The sequence below is a fragment of the Salminus brasiliensis genome, chromosome 5 (genome assembly GCF_030463535.1).
Source record: "Salminus brasiliensis chromosome 5, fSalBra1.hap2, whole genome shotgun sequence".
NCBI lineage: Eukaryota > Metazoa > Chordata > Actinopteri > Characiformes > Bryconidae > Salminus > Salminus brasiliensis.
The window spans coordinates 15,719,046-15,742,492 of NC_132882.1; the positions used below are offsets into that span (position 1 = coordinate 15,719,046).

General features: G+C 38.8%; 1 protein-coding gene across 1 annotated transcript in view; it reads left to right on the forward strand.

Annotated features, from left to right (window-relative positions):
• Positions 1–7,934: 7,934 nt before the first annotated feature.
• Positions 7,935–23,447, forward strand: part of rorc (RAR-related orphan receptor C) — a 38,443-nt gene continuing 22,930 nt past the window's right edge. Inside the window, exons 1-2 of the mRNA XM_072679587.1 lie at positions 7,935–8,309; positions 19,097–19,126. Of these exons, the coding sequence (XP_072535688.1) occupies positions 8,249–8,309; positions 19,097–19,126 (91 nt within the window). The 5' untranslated portion in view covers positions 7,935–8,248. The remainder of the gene's footprint in view (positions 8,310–19,096; positions 19,127–23,447) is intronic.

The following is a 23,447-nucleotide window of genomic DNA, read 5'->3' on the forward strand; positions in this document are numbered from 1 at the left end:
GAGTATGTGGTTTTCTTGAACAAGCAAGAGATAGGGTGTGTGTGTGTGTTTCATAGTGGACAGTTGGAGGGACCTCCTGGGTGAGCAAAAAGCATCTCACAGAAACACTCAAAGTTCTCAACCTATTAAATGTCACAATGTCACATGATTTGGTGTGAGATACAGTTAGATTAAGAACTAATTATCAAATTATCATATTATCAAATTACTAGAGCTATTTATTATAAGCAAGGCATATTGCTGCTTGGCAATGATATCTGTGGTCCTCTCTGTGAAAAAAGGGGGAATCCCCTGACATGTAACATAGGAAGTGATGTAAGACTGATTTCCTGTGCCACAGGCATATGCATGGAGGAACACTAGCCACTATGATTGGTGCTGTGACGTCCGCTCTCTCTATTACGCCGTCTGGACCCGTTATGACTGCCAGTCTTAACATCAACTATCACAAAAACATTTTTAAGGTTCTTGAGTGATTTTCAGCATGTTTATAGCATTTAGTTGTTTTATTGAGGTTCAGTAATCCCAATGAATAGCCTTAAGAGCTAAATTAAATTAAATATGCACTCAACCAGCACTTCATTAGGAACATCTGTATGTCTACTGATTCATGCAAGTTTCTAATCAGCCAATCATGTGGCAGCAGTGCAGTGCATAAAATCAAGCAGATATGGACCAACAGCATAATGTTCACATAACTTCTGTCAGCCAAGAACAGACAGCTGAGGCTGTGGTGAACCACAGGCTCATTAAACCTGGAACAGCTTGAATCCATGGACCCAACCTTTCATTCTCTTTTCCAAAACTGCTCCTTAAATCTTTGTACTGGTATTCCACCCTCCACTGATAAAGCACCCTGTATCATCTTAACATCTAATGGTAGGCTATCATGCTCTAACTACTTAAACACTTTACTACACCTAGGAAGAAACACAATGGCACACAGTGGGAGCGTGTGTGCTATTTCTAGCTCGATTAGTTTTGATTAAAGATTTCCCTCCAAGATCCGATCCAGCTTTTTCTTCTGATGCTTGCACAATATCCATCAATATATATGGATATGCCATCTCTAATACTATATAATAGTATTAGATAATATATAATTATTATCTATTAATATAATATATTATAATATAGATTATGCTATATATTTATAATAAATAATAATATATTATTATAATATATAATAGTATAATAATATACTATATAAACTGTGGAGTTAAAATAATGAAAATGTTATTTTTATCATGTGTTCTAACAGTTTTGTTAGAAAACTCAACTAAAAGAGATTTATTCAAAATATGTTCCCCTGCATGTTGAATTAACCTAGAAACCCATAGAAAAGCCTTCAGTCTAGAAAGGTCATTAAATTAGGGCAGATTTATTTGCTATGCACTAAATGTACTTTTACTACTTCTTTATCAAACACACCACACTTTTTCTTGTAATTTGTTCCCATTAGTTTTTTATTGCTGGATAGCATAGTCCTTATTCACAGTGCTTGGTGGAGGGCAGAAAAAAAGTTGTAACCTGTAGGATGACCAGCATTGATGAATCTAAACTACACACAGAGGCTACAGGTCAAGTTAGACTTACACAAACACACACACACACACACACACACACACACACACACACACACACAAACACACACACACACACACACACACACACACACACTTATGTACACTTAAAGGCACATTTCATTATTGCAGTTAATTTGTGCATGAATATGTCAAGTCATCATGTCAGCTCTGTTCCATTAAAAGGATTCTGTTCATTAACAATAGCTACTGCTCTCAGGTTTAGCAGTAAATTGGTACACACTATTTCTTTAATTCAAGAAAGAAAAATCTGAACATCAGGGAATAGGGAATAAATGCCCTACTTTTAAATATCACTGAGGGCTTGTCTGCAATACAGAACACATATAGCCAAGTAATTTTTTTTACAGTACATATGCTATTTTTATGTATTTGGTGTGTTTGCACTTTCAGTCATATTCATTTATTTAGATTATTCAATAACTGCTTTAAATGATAATTAGAGGCAAAGCGCTCTGAAGGAAATGCTGCAGTTAAAAACACAAAACTGTAAAGAAACAGAGATGTAAAGAAGAAATCACCAGCATTTTAATAATCTCTGGCTTCCAGAGAGCAGAAATCAACTGTAAAAGCCTTTACCTTTAGAATCATTATCACTGTATATTACATTTAATATTACACTCATTTATGAAATCATTTTCCAAACTCAGTCTAACATCTAAACTGAATGTTGCACAATACTTGAAGAATTAAACACCTATGCCTTTATGGATATTTTAAAGTTTAAATACTAAAAAAACTCTCTCACTCTCTCAGTCTCTTTTTTTTTCAGTGTTATTTTTGTCACTTAATGTAGGCCATTTATTTGGGACGTAAAGTGTATAGCAGGCCAGACACCACGGTAAGTTTGTGCGTGTGTAAAGTGACCAGCTAGTGGTGCAAATGTTTAACCTCTCCCAGCTGTCACAACCACGCGAGACTTCCTGTGAAGTGCCGTGATAAAACGTACTCTAGAACATTTTTGAGAACATATATTTTATTTACCCCCCCCCCCCCATCTATTTTATTTATTTATTTTTTACAAGCAGGTGCATCATGTATTAGTTACAACATTTAATGTGTTAACCACCATTAACTCACTCAAGAAATTAAAAACTCAAAAAATTAAACATAACATAATCTTCAACTGTTCTGTTTCTGCTTCATCTGTAGATGTAGTACTCTGCAAAAGTCAGATTGAAAATCAAACCAAACCGAAAAACTTAGGTGTATCATCCCTCATAGTAGTAAAAACACAAATATACACAAAATAAAAATACAGAATATACTATATACACTATATTACACTGTATACACATCATAGCACTGTTTAAAAGTGTACAGGTTAAATATATAATCTGTAAAATGTTTACATTACTATTATATATATATATAGAACACAATTCTGTATTTAAGCAGTGCGTGTGTTAATCCTTTTAAAATGCATACAAATAAATACAGTGGTCAACAGTCGTATTTCTCTTTTGAGTAGTGCTTGATATGTAGGATACAAGAATATAGTTAAAAGGAAAGAGGCTTTGCTGAATTCTCTGTGATTTCCAATATGGGTTTTTCAGTTTCACCAGCATCTCACCTGATTAACAGGGTCAAGGACATGAATAGCTATTAGATGGTATCTGTAAATATTGGCTCTCTTTGAGAAGAGGTTTAGAAATGATTAAGATAACATGCTCACTATCCCAATGTACTGCTTGTTTTACTTGTGTGTGTTTTTAACATTTCTGAACTGTCTAGATAAATAGTCTTATATATTAGTTTCTCAAATGGACTGAGAGCTTTACAGTGTACACATTATGTATCTTATGGATGTTTCAGAATACTCCTTTGAATCTTATCAAAATATCCATGCAGCATCAATGTTCACCCACTTTGTTCCTGGATGTCTGCCTTTCCTGTAGACTGTAGCACCAACTGTAATCGGCTTCACCTGATCCATCTTATTATTGCCTTCAGAGGTCCTGATTAGCTGAACCTTGCCAGAAGGAAGATCTCCAGGTGGAAGGTGGGTGACAACTGCAGTCACTGGCTCTGGTTACCGCTGTTTACAAACACTACTTTAAATGGGGGTCAACTGCCTTGGTCGACGTACATTTTGCACTGTTTGTAAACTGTTGGTAACTCAGTTTCAGAGTTGGATCTGTTTGTTTTATAATTTTATGTATATATATTTTATTTATATTATATATTTTCGGCAGAGGAATGTGATCCCCTTGAGATATTAAACATTTCCATCCATCTTCTCTGTGGTTTGTTCAGTTTACTGCACATGTTCTTATGTTATTTGAATGTTAATGTTTATTTAATCTTATCTGAAACAATATGTGATGTCGAATTGAATATTATCTGAAATATAATAATTTATTTATTCTTCTTGTGATAAGATTTTTTTAATCATATTGCCTACCCTTCAAAAGAATGACTATGAGAGATTATAGTTGCTCCTTTGTAGGACTGAGACTCATGACTGAGGTAAACTTTCATCTCATGGTTGGAGATGATTAAACTGGATTCACTGATGTACTGATTTCACACACACACACACACACACACTCTCTCTCTCTCTCTCTCTCTCTCTCTCTCTCACACACACACACACACATCACATAGTATTAACTTCCACATTCCATTACAAAGTGCTACTAGCACTGTAGCTCACCTGCACCTTGCTGATGCCTGCTCCTCCCCCTTCTACTATTATTCCAGTAAAAAGGGTTAAATAACACCACAGAGTTACGGTAATGAATGACACACTGTCCACATCTAAAGAGGATACATTCATATGGTGAGGCTTTGAAGTTAGCACTTCAGTGACAATACAGTGATTCAATATGACACCTGTAGTGCTAGTGTGGTATGACCTTTGTCCATTCTCACTGGGCAGAGAGGCATGCCTTCACATCCTCTTGTCTACAGCAACTTTTGGGAGTAAAATAACACATGATGCATCACTGAGATGTAAACAAAGTCATTCAGAGAAAGTTTTGTGTGTAATTGTGTAGTGGAGAGAACCTGATTTTAGTCTTTAAGGGAGCTTGTAGAGGCATACTGTCAACGACCTCATTTTTACATCTTAACGATTTAGTTATTTAACAAAAAATGCTGAAATTCTCATTGAACAGGAAACATAGAAAAGGCACCCAGTTGACCACCAGATAGATGGATGAAATAAAGATTCATACTCGCTCTTTTTCATCTATGGTGTGAATGGTGGTAATACGTCTAACAGCTCATGAACGTCTGAACGTCTGCTTTGATGGCCAATTCATCATCATGGATCATAGCGTCGCCATTACATTGCTAACTTACTTACAGTGAAGCAGCGTTTTAATGAGACGTCGTTTCAGGATTTAATAGGATCTATAGCCTTTAATGAAGTAGCAGATTTCATTACGCAAAGCTCTCTCTCTCTCTCTCTCTCTCTCTCTCTCTCTCTCCCCCTCGTCAACACCCCCCAACCCCCCCCCCGTCCTAGCTGGCCCCTCGTCTCTCTCTCTATGTAGGGCAGCAGGTTGTATTTTCCTCTGTGAGGAGTAACCGAGCTCTGCTCTGGTCCAGGCGGCTTTAGCTGATGGCTTGTGTGGGACTAAAGCGAATATCCGCGGTGGGGCTTTTTTCCACCCGCGGTATGAACGTTAAAACCTCTCACTGACGAGGCAGCTCTCTCTCCCCGCTCTCTCTCGCTCCTCTTTCCCACACTAAAATCTGTCGATTCAAGAGTTTTAGCTTTAAGCAGCCGAAGTAAACATGAACAAGTGCTGTATCTTTCTGAGGACACCTTTCTCCTTTAATGACTTTACATAAAATAAAATGATATACATTTATTTACACTGGAAATTAATTTGAGTCCATGTTACGCGTCTGAGTCTATATTATGGATTTGAGAGTCCATGTCACACATCAGAGTCCATGCTACACATCAGAGTTGACAATGTTACACATCATAGTCCATGTTACACATCTGAGTCCTTATTACACATCAGAGTCCATGTTACACATCTGAATCCATGTTACACATCATAGTCCATGTTACACATCTGAGTCCTTATTACACATCAGAGTCCATGTTACACATCTGAGTCCTTATTACACATCAGAGTCCATGTTACACATCTGAATCCATGTTACATATCAGAGTCCCTATTACACATCAGAGTCTATGTTACACATCAGAGTCTATGTTACACATCAGAGTCCATGTTACGGGTTTAAGTCCATGTCACACATCAGAGTCCTATTACTCGTTTGAGTCCATGTTACACACCTGAGTTCATATTACTAATTTGAGTCCATGTTAAACATCTGAGTCCATGTCACACATCAGAGTCCATGTTACACATCAGAGTCCCTATTACACATCAGAGTCCCTATTACACATCAGAGTCCCTATTACACATCTGAGTCCATGTTACACATCTGAGTCCATGTGACACATCTGAGTCTATGTTATACATCTGAGTCCATGTTACACATCAGAGTCCATGTTACACATCTGAGTCCATGTTACACATCAGAGTCCATGTTACACATCTGAGTCCCTATTACACATCTGAGTCCATGTTACACATCTGAGTCTATGTTATACATCTGAGTCCATGTTACACATCAGAGTCCATGTTACACATCTGAGTCCTTGTTACACATCAGAGTCCCTATTACATATCTGAGTCCATGTTACTCATCTGAGTCCATGTCACACATCTGAGTCCATGTTACACATCTGAATCCTTATTACACATCAGAGTCCATGTCACACATCAGAGTCCATGTTACACATCAGAGTCCATGTTACACATCTGAGTCCATGTTACACATCAGAGTCCCTATTACATATCTGAGTCCATGTTACTCATCTGAGTCCATGTCACACATCTGAGTCCATGTTACACATCTGAATCCTTATTACACATCAGAGTCCATGTCACACATCAGAGTCCATGTTACACATCAGAGTCCATGTTACACATCTGAGTCCCTATTACACATCTGAGTCCATGTTACACATCTGAGTCTATGTTATACATCTGAGTCCATGTTACACATCAGAGTCCATGTTACACATCAGAGTCCATGTTACACATCTGAATCCTTATTACACATCAGAGTCCATGTCACACATCAGAGTTCATGTTACACATCTGAGTTCATGTTACACATCTGAGTCCATGTCACACATCTGAGTCCATGTTACACATCTGAGTCCATGTTACACATCTGAATCCTTATTACACATCAGAGTCCATGTCACACATCTGAGTTCATGTTACACATCTGAGTCCATGTCACACATCTGAGTCCATGTTAGACATCTGAGTCCATGTTACACATCTGAATCCTTATTACACATCAGAGTCCATGTCACACATCAGAGTTCATGTTACACATCTGAGTCCTTGTTACACATCAGAGTCCCTATTACATATCTGAGTCCATGTTACTCATCTGAGTCCATGTCACACATCTGAGTCCATGTTACACATCTGAATCCTTATTACACATCAGAGTCCATGTCACACATCAGAGTCCATGTTACACATCAGAGTCCATGTTACACATCTGAGTCCATGTTACACATCAGAGTCCCTATTACATATCTGAGTCCATGTTACTCATCTGAGTCCATGTCACACATCTGAGTCCATGTTACACATCTGAATCCTTATTACACATCAGAGTCCATGTCACACATCAGAGTCCATGTTACACATCAGAGTCCATGTTACACATCTGAGTCCCTATTACACATCTGAGTCCATGTTACACATCTGAGTCTATGTTATACATCTGAGTCCATGTTACACATCAGAGTCCATGTTACACATCAGAGTCCATGTTACACATCTGAATCCTTATTACACATCAGAGTCCATGTCACACATCAGAGTTCATGTTACACATCTGAGTTCATGTCACACACCAGAGTCCTTGTTACACATCTGAGTCCATGTTACGGGTTTAAGTCCATGTTACACACCTTCATTCTTTAAATTCCTTGTTTATTTTAAGATTAAGTGTTAAGTGTTATCCTGCCATATAAGCCTTTCCAGATAAACAAACAAACAAACAAACACAAACAAAAAAGTATTTCTTAACACTGAAGTGTTTACACACCAACTGCAATTCTTCTCGGTTTATTAAATAAAAAGAGTTGTGTTAAAACAGTGTTTAACTCTGGATAAGAGTGTGAGTGTGTGTATCACAGCAGTGTGAGGGTGTTTATTCCCTCGGCGCTCTAGTCTAAAGCTCCTTCAGCTCCACACTAAAGCGCTCCGGGCTGATTACATAACGGCGGTGACATAACGGAGCTCCGCTAACCCTCCAGCGCGGGACTTTCTCCACAGCGTGCGTATCCTCTGTTCCCTAACGGCCTACACACTCCTCCAACCCCTAAAGGAACCGAACAGCCGACATAGTGTGTTTTCTGTTTACTTCTCATTCAGCAGCATACGGGAGTCCCGTCAGAATGGCGATGTGTTTGTTAAAACGCTTACGGCGGCCCGGGCGCTAGATTAGTCTACATTCGCGATCCTCGGGCTTTACTCAGTTCTGCAGCGCTTATTGACCGAGTTTAAAGTTGATCAGGCACCAGGAGTGGACGACTGGACTGTGTGGTGCGGTTGTTGCAACAGAGAGCTGACTCAAAAGTTATGGAAAATGAAGACCCTGAGTCTCCGGAGCAGAGCCTTAGCCACACGGACGGAGCCAGAGGTAGGACTTCATGTCACGGTGGAAATTGTTCATGCAGCTGTTATAGCTTCCACATTTGCATAATATTTTCATCAGCCTTATATTGACATATCCTCTCTCTCTCTTTCTCTCTCTTTCTCTCTATCTCTCTCTCTCTTTCACACACACAAGTGGGCTGGCACAGTAATACACTATAAATAACTCCTGGAGCACAAGATCCCACCCTTGCACACACACACACACACACACACACACACACACACACTCATCTAGCCTTGTCATGAGGCCATCCACTGAGCCACCCATCTTTGGAAGCTCAAAACATCAGATGTCATGAATAAAGTAGCCTGTACCTATAATGTGTTGTTGCCACACTACCTCAAAACCCAAAAAGTGCTGTTACCTCACTACCTCAAAACCCCACAAAAGTGTTGTTACCTCGCTACATCAAACCCAAAAGTGCTGTTACCTCACTACCTCAAAACCCCACAAAAGTGTTTTTACCTTGCCACATCAAACCCAAAAGTGCTGTTACCTCACTACCTCAAAACCCCACAAAAGTGTTGTTACCTCGCTACATCAAACCCAAAAGTGCTGTTACCTCACTACCTCAAAACCCCACAAAAGTGTTGTTACCTCGCTACATCAAACCCAAAAGTGCTGTTACCTCACTACCTCAAAACCCCACAAAAGTGTTGTTACTTCACTACCTCAAAACCCAAAAAGTGCTGTTACCTCACTACCTCAAAACCCCACAAGTGTTGTTACCTCGCTACATCAAACCCAAAAGTGCTGTTACCTCACTACCTCAAAACCCCACAAAAGTGTTTTTACCTTGCTACATCAAACCCAAAAGTGTTTTTACCTCGCTACATCAAACCCAAAAGTGCTGTTACCTCACTACCTCAAAACCCAAAAGTGTTGTTACCTCACTACCTCAAAACCCCACAAAAGTGTTTTTACCTCGCTGCATCAAACCCAAAAGTACTGTTACCTCACTACCTCAAAACCCAAAAGTGTTGTTACCTCACTACCTCAAAACCCCACAGAAGTGTTGTTGCCTCGCTGCATCAAACCCAAAAGTGTTGTTACCTTGCTACATCAAACCCAAAAGTGTTTTTACCTCGCTACATCAAACCCAAAAGTGCTGTTACCTCACTACCTTAAAACCCAAAAGTGTTGTTTCCTCACTACCTCAAAACCCCACAAAAGTGTTTTTACCTCGCTACATCAAACCCAAAAGTACTGTTACCTCACTACCTCAAACCCAAAAGTGTTGTTACTTCACTACCTCAAAACCCCACAAAAGTGTTGTTACCTCACTACATCAAACCCAAAAGTGTTGTTACTTCACTACCTCAAACCCAAAAGTGTTGTTACCTCACTACCTCAAAACCCCACAAAAGTGTTGTTACCTCGCTACATCAAACCCAAAAGTGTTGTTACTTCACTACCTCAAAACCCAAAAAGTGGTGTTATCTTTCTACCTCAAAACCCAAAAAGTGGTGTTATCTTTCTACCTCAAAACCCATAAGTGTTGTTACCTCAGTACCTCAAACCCTAAAAAATGTTGTTAGCTCAGTATCTCAAAACCCATTAAGTATTGTTAGCTCTCTACCTCAAAACCCAAAAAGTGATGTTTCCTCAGTACCTCAAAACCCCCAAAAAGTGTTGTTACCTCAAAACCCATAAAGTATTGTTACCTCGGTATCTTAAAACCTTATAAAGTGTTGTTACCTTTTTATCTCAAAACCCATAAAGTGTTGTTACCTCTGTACCTCAAACTCCATAAAGTATTGTTACCTCTAAACCCATAAAATATTATTACCTCACTACCTCAAAACCCATAAAGTATTGTTACCCCAGTACATCAAAACCCCTAAAATCTTTAGAGGCCTTCTCCGGAGCACTGTGTGTGTGCGCACAGTAGCTGTCCCAGAGAGCTGTAGAAAGAAAAGAACAGGAAAGTGATACTACTGGATAACGAGGGGAAGAGATAAGAGTAGTACACAGATAACCTTAAGAGAATTCCTTTGATTAAATTAAAACCGAGGTATCAGGTAGTCTGGGCTACACACATACAGTACAGTTCATTACCATTCTTTACCAGGGAAAGCTAGGCTAATGCAAACAGTTCACTTCAGGCCAACTGAATGTTTTTTTAGTACTATCAGAGCACAGTGAGTGCCCTGTTAAGGATTTTATTCACTCCATGTAACAAAAGATATCAAGTCTTGTGCATATAGGAACTATGACTTCCCATGAGTCATCTGTGATTTGAGTAACTGTATCTCAAATGATTAAGAACTTGCCAAAATGCTTGACCTCAAAACTGTAAAAGACTTTCCAAAAGCATCCTATACTACAGTGTTTGTCACATGACTGAAATTTGGAACAGCAATCATCTCAGTAAGCAAATAAGTAAAATGGATGATGTTTGAATGTGCTTAAAAGACCAACCGGTGGTAAAACCCTAAACCCTATCTAACCAGATGTCATAAATATGGTCATGTGAGATAGTTATCCTGTGACCTGGATTAGAGGCTGCTGCTTTGTCGGGCTGGAAAATTGTCTTTGAACTATGAGAAAATATTTCTTAGGTTTGGTGCTTAGTGTTCATGTTCAGCTTTCTGAATCTGACAAAAACTGAAAATAAAAGGCAGAAATGGCAATGTCACAAACCGTGGTGGAAAAAGCCTGTACTTGGGTGAAATTAGAGATAACCTCTGCTAGAGTAGAATATTTGTCAAGTAGAATCTACTATTTATATTTCTATGTGAGACAATTTATAAAAGTACTTATATATAAAAACACCATGCTTTCTGCTCCTTCATTGTTTTTTTCTGAAAGGGTATTAACAAGAGTTTATCCTGCTGTTGCTGGAGTAACTGTCTACTGGCTACTGTCTAGGCTTTCTATAAGATTTAGACCATTACTGTAAGCAATTGATTGCATTCTGCTACAAGAGCTTTAAAGCCTATTTACACTATACTATTTACAAGTATTTTTTCAAACAACAACAAAAACATGATGCCATTTTTAATGTAGTATGTGTATTTTTGCCATCTGTGCTCTGTAAACTCTGGAAACACTATAGCTCTTCATAGCTCTTTCAATTTCTCTGCTCCCTGTCCACTTTTGCTCTCTTTAATTTCCTTCCTCCACATAAGTGCTCGTTAGTGAAGAAAGCTCCCCATTTCCCCCCAAACCCTCAAGCTTATTTTAAACGTATTGGATGGAGCACCATTATTCCAGGGACACAATTCCACTGCTCCACAGCTCAACACTGGGGGGCCTTATACCCCTCTTACCCATGCCTATTAGGCATGGTGCCAATAGGTTCATGTTTAGCTGCCCCAGAGAGTCCTATTCTATTGGCAGTAATTTTCTACAGGGACTTGTCAGGCTGTGTGTGTGAGTAATATGTGCAACTTAGGGTAGCTGAATGCATTAATTAAAAGGGCTGTCCACAAACATTTGAACATATAGTGTAGCAGTGCTCTACAGCCTTGACCTGCATAGGCAGTGCAAACTTAGGACCAAGAGTCAAACAAATTAGAGAACAAACTGACCTGATAAATGGCACCTCCTTGATTACTGATGCTACATCTTTGTGGCATTTAACATTCATATTCAGAGTGCCATACATTTGAATCATTGTACACAAGTGGGCCAATGCAGCATTAGGAGTCTTGCCCATTGACTCCTTTTGGTGTAGTGTGAAGTGCTTGACCAGCCGGAGAATCATACCCTAGTCTGTCATATGTTACACACTTCACTACACCAACCAAACTTTATTGGCAAACTATTAAACCCATCATATCAAATATAGTTCTTGATTTAGAGTACAGTACATTGGATACATCCATAACTGCTATAATTAGTCTTCCAAACCATATAACCCTGAACCTACACTGATCCTTTTTTGTCTTCTGTTTCTAAAAGCTTGACAGAGGTGCTTAAGCCTAGTTATAGTTGCTAAGCTATGATTGGACAATAGAGATTTAGCAGAAGTGTTTAGTGAAAGGTGCATTTGGATTGGTTTGACATAAAAAAACACATCATTTACAGGAATAAAAAAATGAACATGCAATAACCTCTCAGTACTGGTCAAAATATTGGACACACCTGGTTGAATGTGTGCTGATCATCATTTTAAAACTTGCTCCAAATGCTAGGGTTAGGGTTGGTGGGGCAGGTTTAGGTAGGCCTAAGTTGTATGTTGAACTGAAAGATTTGGTCATATAGTCTACTGAGGCTATTAACTGGTCTTGTGAAATGTGTAAATGTTTATGTATTAATGTACATTTACATACTGTAGCCGCATGGTTTGAGAGGTGCTTCCATTCTAACATATACACATTGCCATGACCCTACAGCACGACCCAGCCACGACATCCTAACAGCAGTGTATACCCGTATGTCCCTAGCGTCCTCTTTTTTGAAAACCAAAGTATTGTCATGCTAGCATTTCAATCAAACATTTTTTAAAGAAGATGATTAGCACACATTCAGCCAATCTTTTGAATGTAACTGTACATGTAATTTATTACTGTCCACCACTGATCACAGGCACACATTGAATGTAATGGTTTGTCTCAGAGAAAACTTTATACAAAATACTCTGTACAAATTCTGTACGAAGTTCACTGCTGTTCAAAAGACTGTCTGTCACCTTCCCTCACTTCTTATCTGCCTCACACTTTCCCCATGAGGCCTTTGATCAACAACTTTTATCTTTCTTACTGTTGCCTTCTTGTGTGATCTTGGTGTATTTTTAATTATCTCACTGTACCATGCCAGTACTGTGCCATCTCTTATGGTTGAAGTAAAACGATGTAAACATTCGTAGATGACATATAGACCCATGCCTGTTAGACCACATTACAGAATTCCCTCATGAGGTCATATGACCTTATTAAAATTAGAAAAATAAATGCAGAGCAAGGGGGATTTATTTCATAAAAACGAAATACTAGACATGCAGCCTGAATTAAAGATTCTTTCATCTTTCAAATGTTTTTAGGTAGACCACGTGTTAACCAGTGCCTTCAGTTTCTATTCTAAATTAATTTCAAACCAAACTTGTGGGTAAACCCACAACTGCCTGAATGCTTATGTATCACTAGTTCCAGGTGACCTTTATGGTTATGCTACACCCTGCCAAAAACTGTTATTTGTTATTACACCTGTTTAAATAAAATTAGAATAAATTGAATTTAACCCCTTAATACAGAAAAACTTATTACATACTAAGATGTATTATTGAGTAACTACAGGGGCTTCTGTACAAACTGGTGGGGCTATATTTGGTAATAGAAGTTTGCATTATAACTTTGAGGCCCGCCAGCAGTTCATGCTGTGTAAGGGGTTAAAAAGTACCAGTACAGAAAGTACAGCATCAAATACTCCAGATACTTCTGGAGCATGATGTTTTAGAATTGCTCATGCACTAGATAATCATACATAAGTCATTCCTAACAAACAATGTAATATGTGAGAAAATGAGGTGGGAAGAATTCGGGATAAACTGAAAGTCTGCTTGTTGTGAAAGTGTCAGGCTTGCTGCTTTGGTGGTGAACAGGACTGAATGACAGCTAGCGCCTGAAAACTTGCTGCTGTTAATGATAGGGGAAAGGGGCTGAGGCTCCTAGCTGTGCTGGATTCTAAGCGCTCTCCTTGTAATTCACCTGGTCTGAAGAACAATAGCAGAAGCAAAGATAGAAAAAAGGGCTGAAATTTGTCCTTAGGTAAACAGTTTTTGTTTCTTTAATTAGATAAAAGTAAAAAGACACTTTGAACGATGCCATAGAAGAACCACTTTTATCTGTTACAGACATTGAGAGTGAGAGATTTTTAAATTGGTAAAGAACCTTTAGATCAAGTGAAGATTCTTAAGACTTCTAAAAGGGGTTTCCACACTCAAACATCTCATTTACAAGCCTGGGGCATCATTCACCAATAACTTCCTAAGAATTTTCTTAAATTTGTTCTTGAGACACAGACAAAAAGTCTGTGTCAGGTTCATGATGTGATTTAAGCTAAAACAAATGTTTGCAGCCATGATTAAAATAACCATTTAAAGCACCTTTATTTACCCTTTGGGCTTTGGGCTTAAAATAAAATGCTGAAGCTTGAAGGAGTGAGCGACAGCCAAGCAACCAAGGTGCTGCCTCCAACATAACTACATAACATACATGAACAGAGTACTTATCGTACAGATGTTTGTGGACACCCCTTTAATAAGTGCACTCAGCTACATTAAGTTGCACCCATTACTGACACAGTTGTGCAGATTCACAAGAGAAGTACTGTCAATAGAATAGGACTCTCTAAAGCAGAAGAACATGAACCTTTAGGCACCAAGAGTAATGTGTGGGCTAGAGATCATCCCCCCTCCCAGCATTGAGCAGTGGAACTGTGATCTCTGGAATGCTGGTGCTCCATCCAGTACTTTTTGGGATGGGTTTGGGAGCTGAGGATGAGGTGGGTGGTGATCATTCAATGTCCTGTCCTCACTAACACTCTTGTCACTGAACACATTTCAAATTCTCACAGCAATTACCTAGACAGTAGAGACAGTTGCTCATTTATTCCAAGGGACAAAAATGAATGAGGTGTCCCAAAATGGTTGTCTATATAAAGTGTATCTTAAAATTCCTGTTGGCAAAATCTAAAAGCAAAAGTTCTTTTTACTCATTTGTGTAAACCTCAGATTTTTTATATGGGTATGTGAGCGCCTGTTTACAAACACTGAGGGGTAAAGAGGGCACAGCAGCAGGTCTTCATGAGCAGCGTGTGTTTTTTAGTGATGTACATGAATAGTCATCTGTATTTTTTGGAGGAGCGAAAGTTATGATCATTTCCTTCATAATGCCTCATGTCCTCATATTTCCCCCACAGACTTTCATACAGTTCTTTGATGCTTGTTGGTAATTTTTTCCTTGTTTTGTTTTTTTTTATCTTGTTATCTTTTTGTTTCCATGTGGTTTTGCTTCTGTATTCTTTTTGCCTTGTTCTCTCAATTTCATAACTCCCACAGAGACTCACTACTATCTCTCTCTCTCTCTCTCTCTCTCTCTCTCTCTCTCTCTCTCTCTCTCTCTCTCTCTTTCTCTCTCTCTCTCTCTCTCTCTCTCTCTGTCTCTCTCTCTATCTCTCTATCTCTCTATCTATCTCTCTTTCTCTCTGTAAAAAATACTGCAGTGTGTTGTAAGACTGGAGATAATCTGGATTAGGATTAGCAGTCATTGGGCTCCAGATCTATTTCCAGGAGCCGATTGGCTAATTTCAGATTTGCAAACTTACCTCCAGTACCCTACTGCACGTATTACCTCATTACACACACACACACACACACACACACACACACACACATCGTTTCACACACAGTGCAGTAGGCAGAACAGCAGTTTATTCTGTATAAACTAGTGTGAATGCAATGCAGTGTGTTGATTTTACATGTGGTTGCTTAGGTGTGTGAGAGAGAGACACACATCTTTACTATTCACTATTTTTTAAAACCATAACTTTAAAATGGATTTCTCGTGAAATGTTATCAAGAAAAGTGGTGATATCTATTCCGCATACCATTAATGATATTACTACCAATTTATATAATGTATTTCCATATATATATTTTAAATTTATATATATATATATATATATATTATATATTTTTTATAACATATGAAATCAGTCAGAGGAAAGGCCTTAAAGTTACAGTATGTTGAAACATTTAGAGAAAGCATGCACTGGAAAGGGTGGCTTTATAGTTGATAGGCATTCTGTGTGGACACCTCTTGTGGCTAAATGGGTCCTTGCAGGCTTGGTTATGTAACAGTGGAGGACAACTGCCACCTCTTAGACTATGTGTGTGTGTGTGTGTGTGTGTGTGTGTGTGTGTGTGGTGTGTGTGTGGGGGGGGGGTGGTACATGTGTGTGTCTTTCTGTGTGAAAAGATTGATCTACTTCAAGAAAACAACTATCCTCGACTAATAAACATTACCCATCATTACCCATAATTTATATATATGTGAAATGTGAAAGACTAGTGAAGAGCCTGCCAAGACATGAAAGCTGTGAGTCAAGGTTATTTCACCATAGTGATTTCTGAATGCTCTGAAACTTCAAATATTAGTACTGTGTTGTTTAAATGTGAATAATAATAACGTCTTTGCATTATAATTACAATAATTTGTTAGCATTTTTTAAGAAGTTGTTTTTGAGCAGTTGTCATTTCTGCAAATAAATTCTCTAAATAGCAATATTTTTATTTGGAATTTAGGGAAAATGTTTGTTTGCCTAATCACATTGCCTATAAATAGTACAACCAGAGAAACTGATAATTCAGGGTGGTTTTATTCTGAGCTGTATATATAATTATGTATTTTTGTTTGTTTGTTTTTTTATTTGGATACATTTACCTTTTTATAATTTGTTTCTTAATAAATACTAAACAATGCATTTATTAAAAATTGTAATGCAGAAAATTGGTATTTCTTGCTCCTGAGATCCCCTTAGAGTCAGTAAGTGTAATTTGCATTTTGACCTGCCCCTCAAAAAGGTCATGCTCAAATGCACTTCTGTACAAGTGAAAGAAGCATGTGAACTAATGCGGTGGATTAACATTACAAGATTTTACACAAATATGATTTGGATTATGCAGTTTTCATGAGTGTTGTCTCGCTTGCTTTTTTGTTACTTAGTGCAGTTAGCAGCGAGCCGAGCCCAGAGTGGGAATGATAGAGAAGCTATTCCCTCTCTTACAGGTCAGTGGAGTGTCACAGTGATTCTGAAGCTGTTAGTTGAAGGTAAAAATGATGCATAATGTTGACGTGTAAATAGTTATTTAGTAGTTTAGGTCAAAAAATGTGTTTGAGCTTCTCTTCTGTGGACTTGGGATGGCATTGGAAAAGCTGCGGTCATGAGTCCTGGTTCACATGGCAACCTGAAGTCCCATAAACAGGAGAGTCTAGTGATGATGTGCTGCTCTCAAGCATTAACACCATTTTTTTGTTGCTGTGTTTTTTGTCATGTTTTGCGAGCTTTGACCAAAACTTTCACTCTGGGCAGTGGTGGCTCAGCGGTTAGAGCTCTGTTGATGACAGGGTTGTGGGTTCGATACCCGGGCTTCCACTGTTGGGTCCTTGAGCAAGGCCTTTCACCCTTTCTGCTCCCTGAGCGCTGGGCTGCCCACCGCTCGGGGTGTGTGTGCGCTAGTTCACTAGTGTGTGTGTGTTCACTACCACAGATGGGTAAAATGCGGAGGACACATTTCACTGTACAGTGACAAATACTTGCATCTTTAGAGGGTTATCTGTGTAAATTGTTTTTGGTGGTGTACATTTGAAGAGTCAATACTGTTATGTAGCAGTTTGGGAGTTTTTGCTGATTTTGCCCTGTTTTAGTTATGTTGGATTTTCTTTTGAAAGAGAACACAACAGTTTCGTGGTTCAAGGTATGACAAAAATACAGATTTTAAGAGTCTTCTCATTTTAAGGAATACTGTGTACAAGTATTTGGGTGAATGATGTCATATGATGCTACAGTTTCTGTCTGTGCAGTGACAAAGCTTGCATTTCATTGATTTCCTTTGTCTCAGAAAGCCCTGCACTGAACTGCTACAGTTTAGTGCAGTGTTCTCTTAGATGCTCTCTCACTCTGACTCTCTCTCCCAAGTAAATACTAGGGGTTATGTAATCCAAGCAGCATTTAGATCTGTTTCCATTGGCCCTTAGGTCACCTTAGCAATCCAGGTATAGGGAAGCCCTTAATCAATGACCAAGAGATGAACCCACCTGCACACATGCACATGCAAACTGCCCCACTTGCATGGGGCTTACATGTCCATTGTTTGCAGAAATGGCTTTGCCATTGCAAACGCAGGCTTGCTAGGCACAGCCATTTGAGATCTAAGCTTTAACAATGAGATTGTTAAGAGTAAATGATTGTGAAACAGCCTGTTCTCTGAGTTTGTTTCCGAATGCATCTGCAAGTTGCCACTTACCTATTTGTGCGTATTCCGCTACATAGGCAAAATCATTGCTCTTTTTTTTTTTCAAAAAGCCACACAGCCCTTCAAAGATGCAGTGTTAGGCGGTGAGAGCGTGAGAGAGAGAGAGAGAGACAAAAAGTGAGAGAGAGAGACAAAAAGAGAGAGAGAGACTCAGTGAGTTATGCAGCCCACTGCCCAGTGATTGTTATCTTACCTGCCTTGTATGTTCAGACATGCAAACACACATCTAAAAATACACTTCGGAAACGGCCAATCCAGCACCAAATCTCAACTTGCTCAAAGTGTGGTCAAACGTCAGACAGTGGAGATCAGAGCTGGTGTGTGTGTGTGTGTGTGGGGGCAGTGAGGGGCTTTTTACTATCACTGCTTAACCAGTGTGCGTCTCTGTATATGTGAAAGAGAAAAGGTTCTTGTGTGTATTTTCCCAGGGAGAGAAAGTAACCACGTTTTTAAATGTCTATACTGGAAGTTAGTAAACTCTACTTTCTAATAGATTTTAGAGCATTGCTGTGAGGCTTTGATTGCATTCCGTGACAAAAGTGTTAGTGGTGTCAGAATGTTAGATGACCACCACCCCACATTATCTTCAACTCCCCAACTCATCACAAACACCAGCCATCATTCCAGAGAACACAGTTCCACTGCTCCACAGCTCAATGCTGGGGGGCTATACCCCTCTAGTCCACGCCTGGCATTAGGCATGGTGCCGTTAGGTTCATGTTTATCTGCTCCATGTGTGTGTATATTAATAAAAATCTATGAAATAATTCACGTATTTCTCCCTGTTTAGGAAACCAACTACCCAAGAAGACACATTTGAGTGAGTACAGATTCTCACATTATCACATGTATGCTGTTACTAATGTACATTCTTATGCATTTACTAGTAAACTAATAGTAGCTTAATTAAACATAAAAACAATATTGTCAGCACAACCCAATACACAGTTACTTTGTCTTTTGAAACTTGAAGAATACAAATAAAACCATTAATGTTGCCTCTTCAGCAGTTTCATGACTTGCACATGGTGTTTTTTTTGTAGCCAGCCTATAAATCTAAAACATTCCAGTAGTTGGATTTTTGTACCACTTTTCTTTGCAGAAGGACTCTTAGTTTAAGGTCTGTCAACAAATCCTCTATGATGTTTGGAAAGCTTTTGCCCATTCCAAAAGCTTTAGTTTGTGTCTCATAAGGTATTAATTAGTGGATTCAGAGGTATGTTTTAGAACCCTAACCCAGATCATTAACCTGTTGAAGCTATCCATGTTTAGCTCCAGCCTTTTAACAAATACATTAATCGTTGTATCCAAGATTTGCTGGTATTATGTGAAATCCACTTTTCTCCTCACCTGTGCAGTGTTGCTAATGCCACTGGTGGCAACACAAGCCTTAAACTTGATAGACCCACCCCCATGCTTCACAGTAGGCAGGGTGTTCTTTTCATGAAATGTAATTAATTTATTTTCTACAAATTTAAAGAATTCTATTCTGACTTCATCAGTCCTCAAAGCATCATTCAAATGTTGAGTTTTGTGATGAGGATTCCAGAAAGGTTTCCTCCTCGTTCTTGGTTCTTCCAGATTTCTTCTTGACCTCTACTGGTCCCCTGAACTACCTGCCTTATAGGTATTGATTACTCTGAAGATGTGAGCATCATGGAAGCAGTGTTCGATCAGTGTTAATGCAATATCTGAAGAATCAGAAAATGTATAAATTTTGGAAATTTGATTCAGCTGACAGGCCCTAATTATAGTTGGTGACCTCAGGCTTGCTTTGCTAATCAAGATCTGAGATCTTGAGATCTTTGCAATGCTTAGCGTGTCCAAACCTTTGTAGAGGCCATATTGAGGCTGTGCTTATTACTTCTCAAAATGTGTCCAAGGATTCCCAAACCTTTGCATAAGACAGGTTGTGCACTAGTACTAATGCACACAAAGAACAGCTGAGCATGGAATCATATGAAATAATATGAATGTGCATGAGTTAAGTCTCTAGATTTGCATGCCGCTCCCAGTAAAATCCATGGTGTCATACTGTCCTTGATTTCCAGTGGCCTTAGAGCTGCTCCTGGTTCTGCTGGGTTGCATTATGGCAGATGTCACATGCTGTAGCTGTATTAAGCAGTCATGTTGTATTAGGTCCAGTAATGTAACAATCAGGTTTACCATTATTACCGTTTAAAGTCATGACATAAAACATTTTAGTTTTGGCACAACAGTTACCAGTATTAGTATTGTGACAGTGTTATGTTACTGGACTTAATCGGTCATGACATGCTAATAGCATTCTTATGCCAGTGTTATGTAACATGGTTCAAGTTAAAAGTTACCTGTTTTTCTATTGTAATATCACAATGCATTGTGTGTGTGTGTGTGTGTGTGTGTGTGTGTGTGCAGGAGCATACATGTGCAAATGTGCCCATGGAGTGTGAGTAAGTGATATGTGCATATCGGGCAGCCGTGCTACCGTGGTTACGGAGGTGGGCTTGTAGCAGTGTAGCAGTGCACAGCTACACCTGCCACACATCCACAGCATTCTGCACCTGCCTCCATATATATTTTTACTCCAGGCCCAGGAGCTATGTTTTTAAGTGAGCGTAGAGATGGCATTGTTTACCACACACACACACACACACACACACACACACACACACACACACATTCTATTTCTCTCTTTCTAGGGGTGTGTGTGTGTTTTTTGTATGTGTGTGTGTTTGCACCACCTGAGTCTAGATAACATCTGAGTGTATTTTTGTTAGGTTGCCGTTCAGAACTTGCGCGGGTCTTTATTACACCTGCACATTGTGTAAGCTGCCACACACACACGCACACACACACACACACACACACACACACACGCACACACACATACAGTTTATCTGTTATTTTGCTCTTAGTGTCTCTATGTAATACTTTACAAATATTGCAGATCGCGTCAGTTTATGCATCCATTCAGTCATAAATTGTTGACACTCAAAGCCTGTTTTTAATGAACAATAACCCTTAATTAACCAAGAATGCTCCAAAGCCAAGCCCTGCTCTGAAAACATTTTTAGAAGGGCCCTAAAATCTTCCATCTCAAGTCTGTTTTCAGTGGCTTGTGGTTATTTCCACTTGGGGTAATGCATTGTAATTATTTGATAATCATCAGTGCTTTGCTCTGAAGGTTATGACAGAGACACAGTGAGAGAGAGCAAGAGAGAAATGGATAGTAGAGGATGAAGCAGTAAGGCTGATAGACTAGCCTAAACTTCAGGTACTATGTATAACACTGCAGGAATAATACTGCATCTTTTCTTGGTTAGAAAATAATAATTAATCATAATAATAATAATAATAATAATAATAATAATTGTTATTATTATTATTATTATTATTATTACTGCAGTTCAGTAAGAAGTAGAATTGGCCAAAATGTGTGGGACAGAGCTTCTTAGCACCTCCATTAGCACATGCTGTTCATCTGGTTTTGTGATGCTAAAGTTCAGTAATGTGAGGAGTGATGCAGTCCAGGGGCAGAACAAACCTGAGGGGTCTGATGTGAAATGCACTGAGCTTCAGCTACACAGTGGCTTAGAAACGTGTTCACACCACAGATTATAGGAACCAAATACCTGAAGTGTTTAGGCCTCCAACATGAACACAGAAAATTTTAAATAAAATGGTTATGGATGCACTACTTCATGTCAGTGAAACACTTTTATTTTATGTATTTATTATTATTTTTTTAAAGATAGTTTTGAAATGAGTTTTCTGAAGTGTGTTTTAAAAAATGGTGGAGAGGCACAGTTGTGGTCAGCCATTCAAATGCACTCACATCTCACATGCTCACATGCACTGGTTAATAGCCACCCCTGGTGAAGAGTTGCAGAAAATTGTAGACAGCCTGGGAAACAGCCTGGGATGATATGGATGAGATCTGCAAGCCACATTTATAAACATGTTAACCCCTTAACACTCCAGGGCTTATTACACACTAAGGCACATTACTCAACTACAGGGACTTCTGTACAAACTGGCGGGGCTATTCTCTGGTCATAGAAGTTTGTAGTAACACTTTCTGCCAATCAGCGGGCCATAGCCTTTTTAAGAGTGACTTGTGCGACTTTAGGTGAGCACAGGATTTAGCTAAAATATATATAGCAACATTAGATCAGATTATGAAAAGATTACATTAGCCAATAAAAATAATCTCATGCATCAGTAAATACATGATACTGTTGAATATTCAAAATAGATGAGTAAATAGAAGATAACTGATCTCTAAAAAACATAAAATGAAGAGGAAACATTCTTTTCTATGTTGTAAGGAAGATTTGTGTGTTGTTGTTTTTTTTGTTTTGCAAAAGTTTGGGCAACCCACGAGATTTAAGCTTGGGTAACTAGTACCAAGGTTCAGACCTAAATAGTTTGTTGTGGCTATGGTTTGTTTACTGTCCTCCTTAGGAAAGGCTGGGTAGTGCACTTGTCAAAGCTTTATAAATACTCTGACTCCTTGTCCAAAACTTATCTAAACAATCATTAGCTATAGAAAAATGAGACAACTCAAGTAATGGATGCTCACAAAGTCTGTTTCAAACACCTGTTTCACTGCAAAAGACATTCAGGAAGGTTTAATACACTCTAGAAGGGTGGTGCACTTTTCTACTGTGCAGTGACATCTGCACAAATATGACTGTAGTCAGAGGTTTTCAAAGGAACATCCAAACAAACCTGTTGAATTTTGTGAAGCAGAACTGTGGGCCGATTAAGTCAAATTAGAATTTTCTGGCCAAAATGAGCAAAGATATGTGTGGAGAAAAAAGGGTACAGACTTTCATTAAAGAACACTTTTCCAGCTGTTAAACATGTGTGTGGATCAATGGCACAGGGAACATTTTACTGGTTTAGGAAAGAATGGATTCAGATGTTTGTGAAATTGAGGAAGTAAACACATCACTGTCTGTAGACAAAATCTGTAGATAAAAAGGGGATGGCCTCTTAAGGAGGATGATGACCCTTAACACATCTTAAAACCCACAATAGACTTCTTCAAGAGGCACAAGGCACAAGGAAGAATCGGTGGAAATCCCTCAAACAAGAACCAGAATGCTCTAAAAGCCTTTACAAGCTGACGTGTTGTTTCTAAGTACCATGTAGGG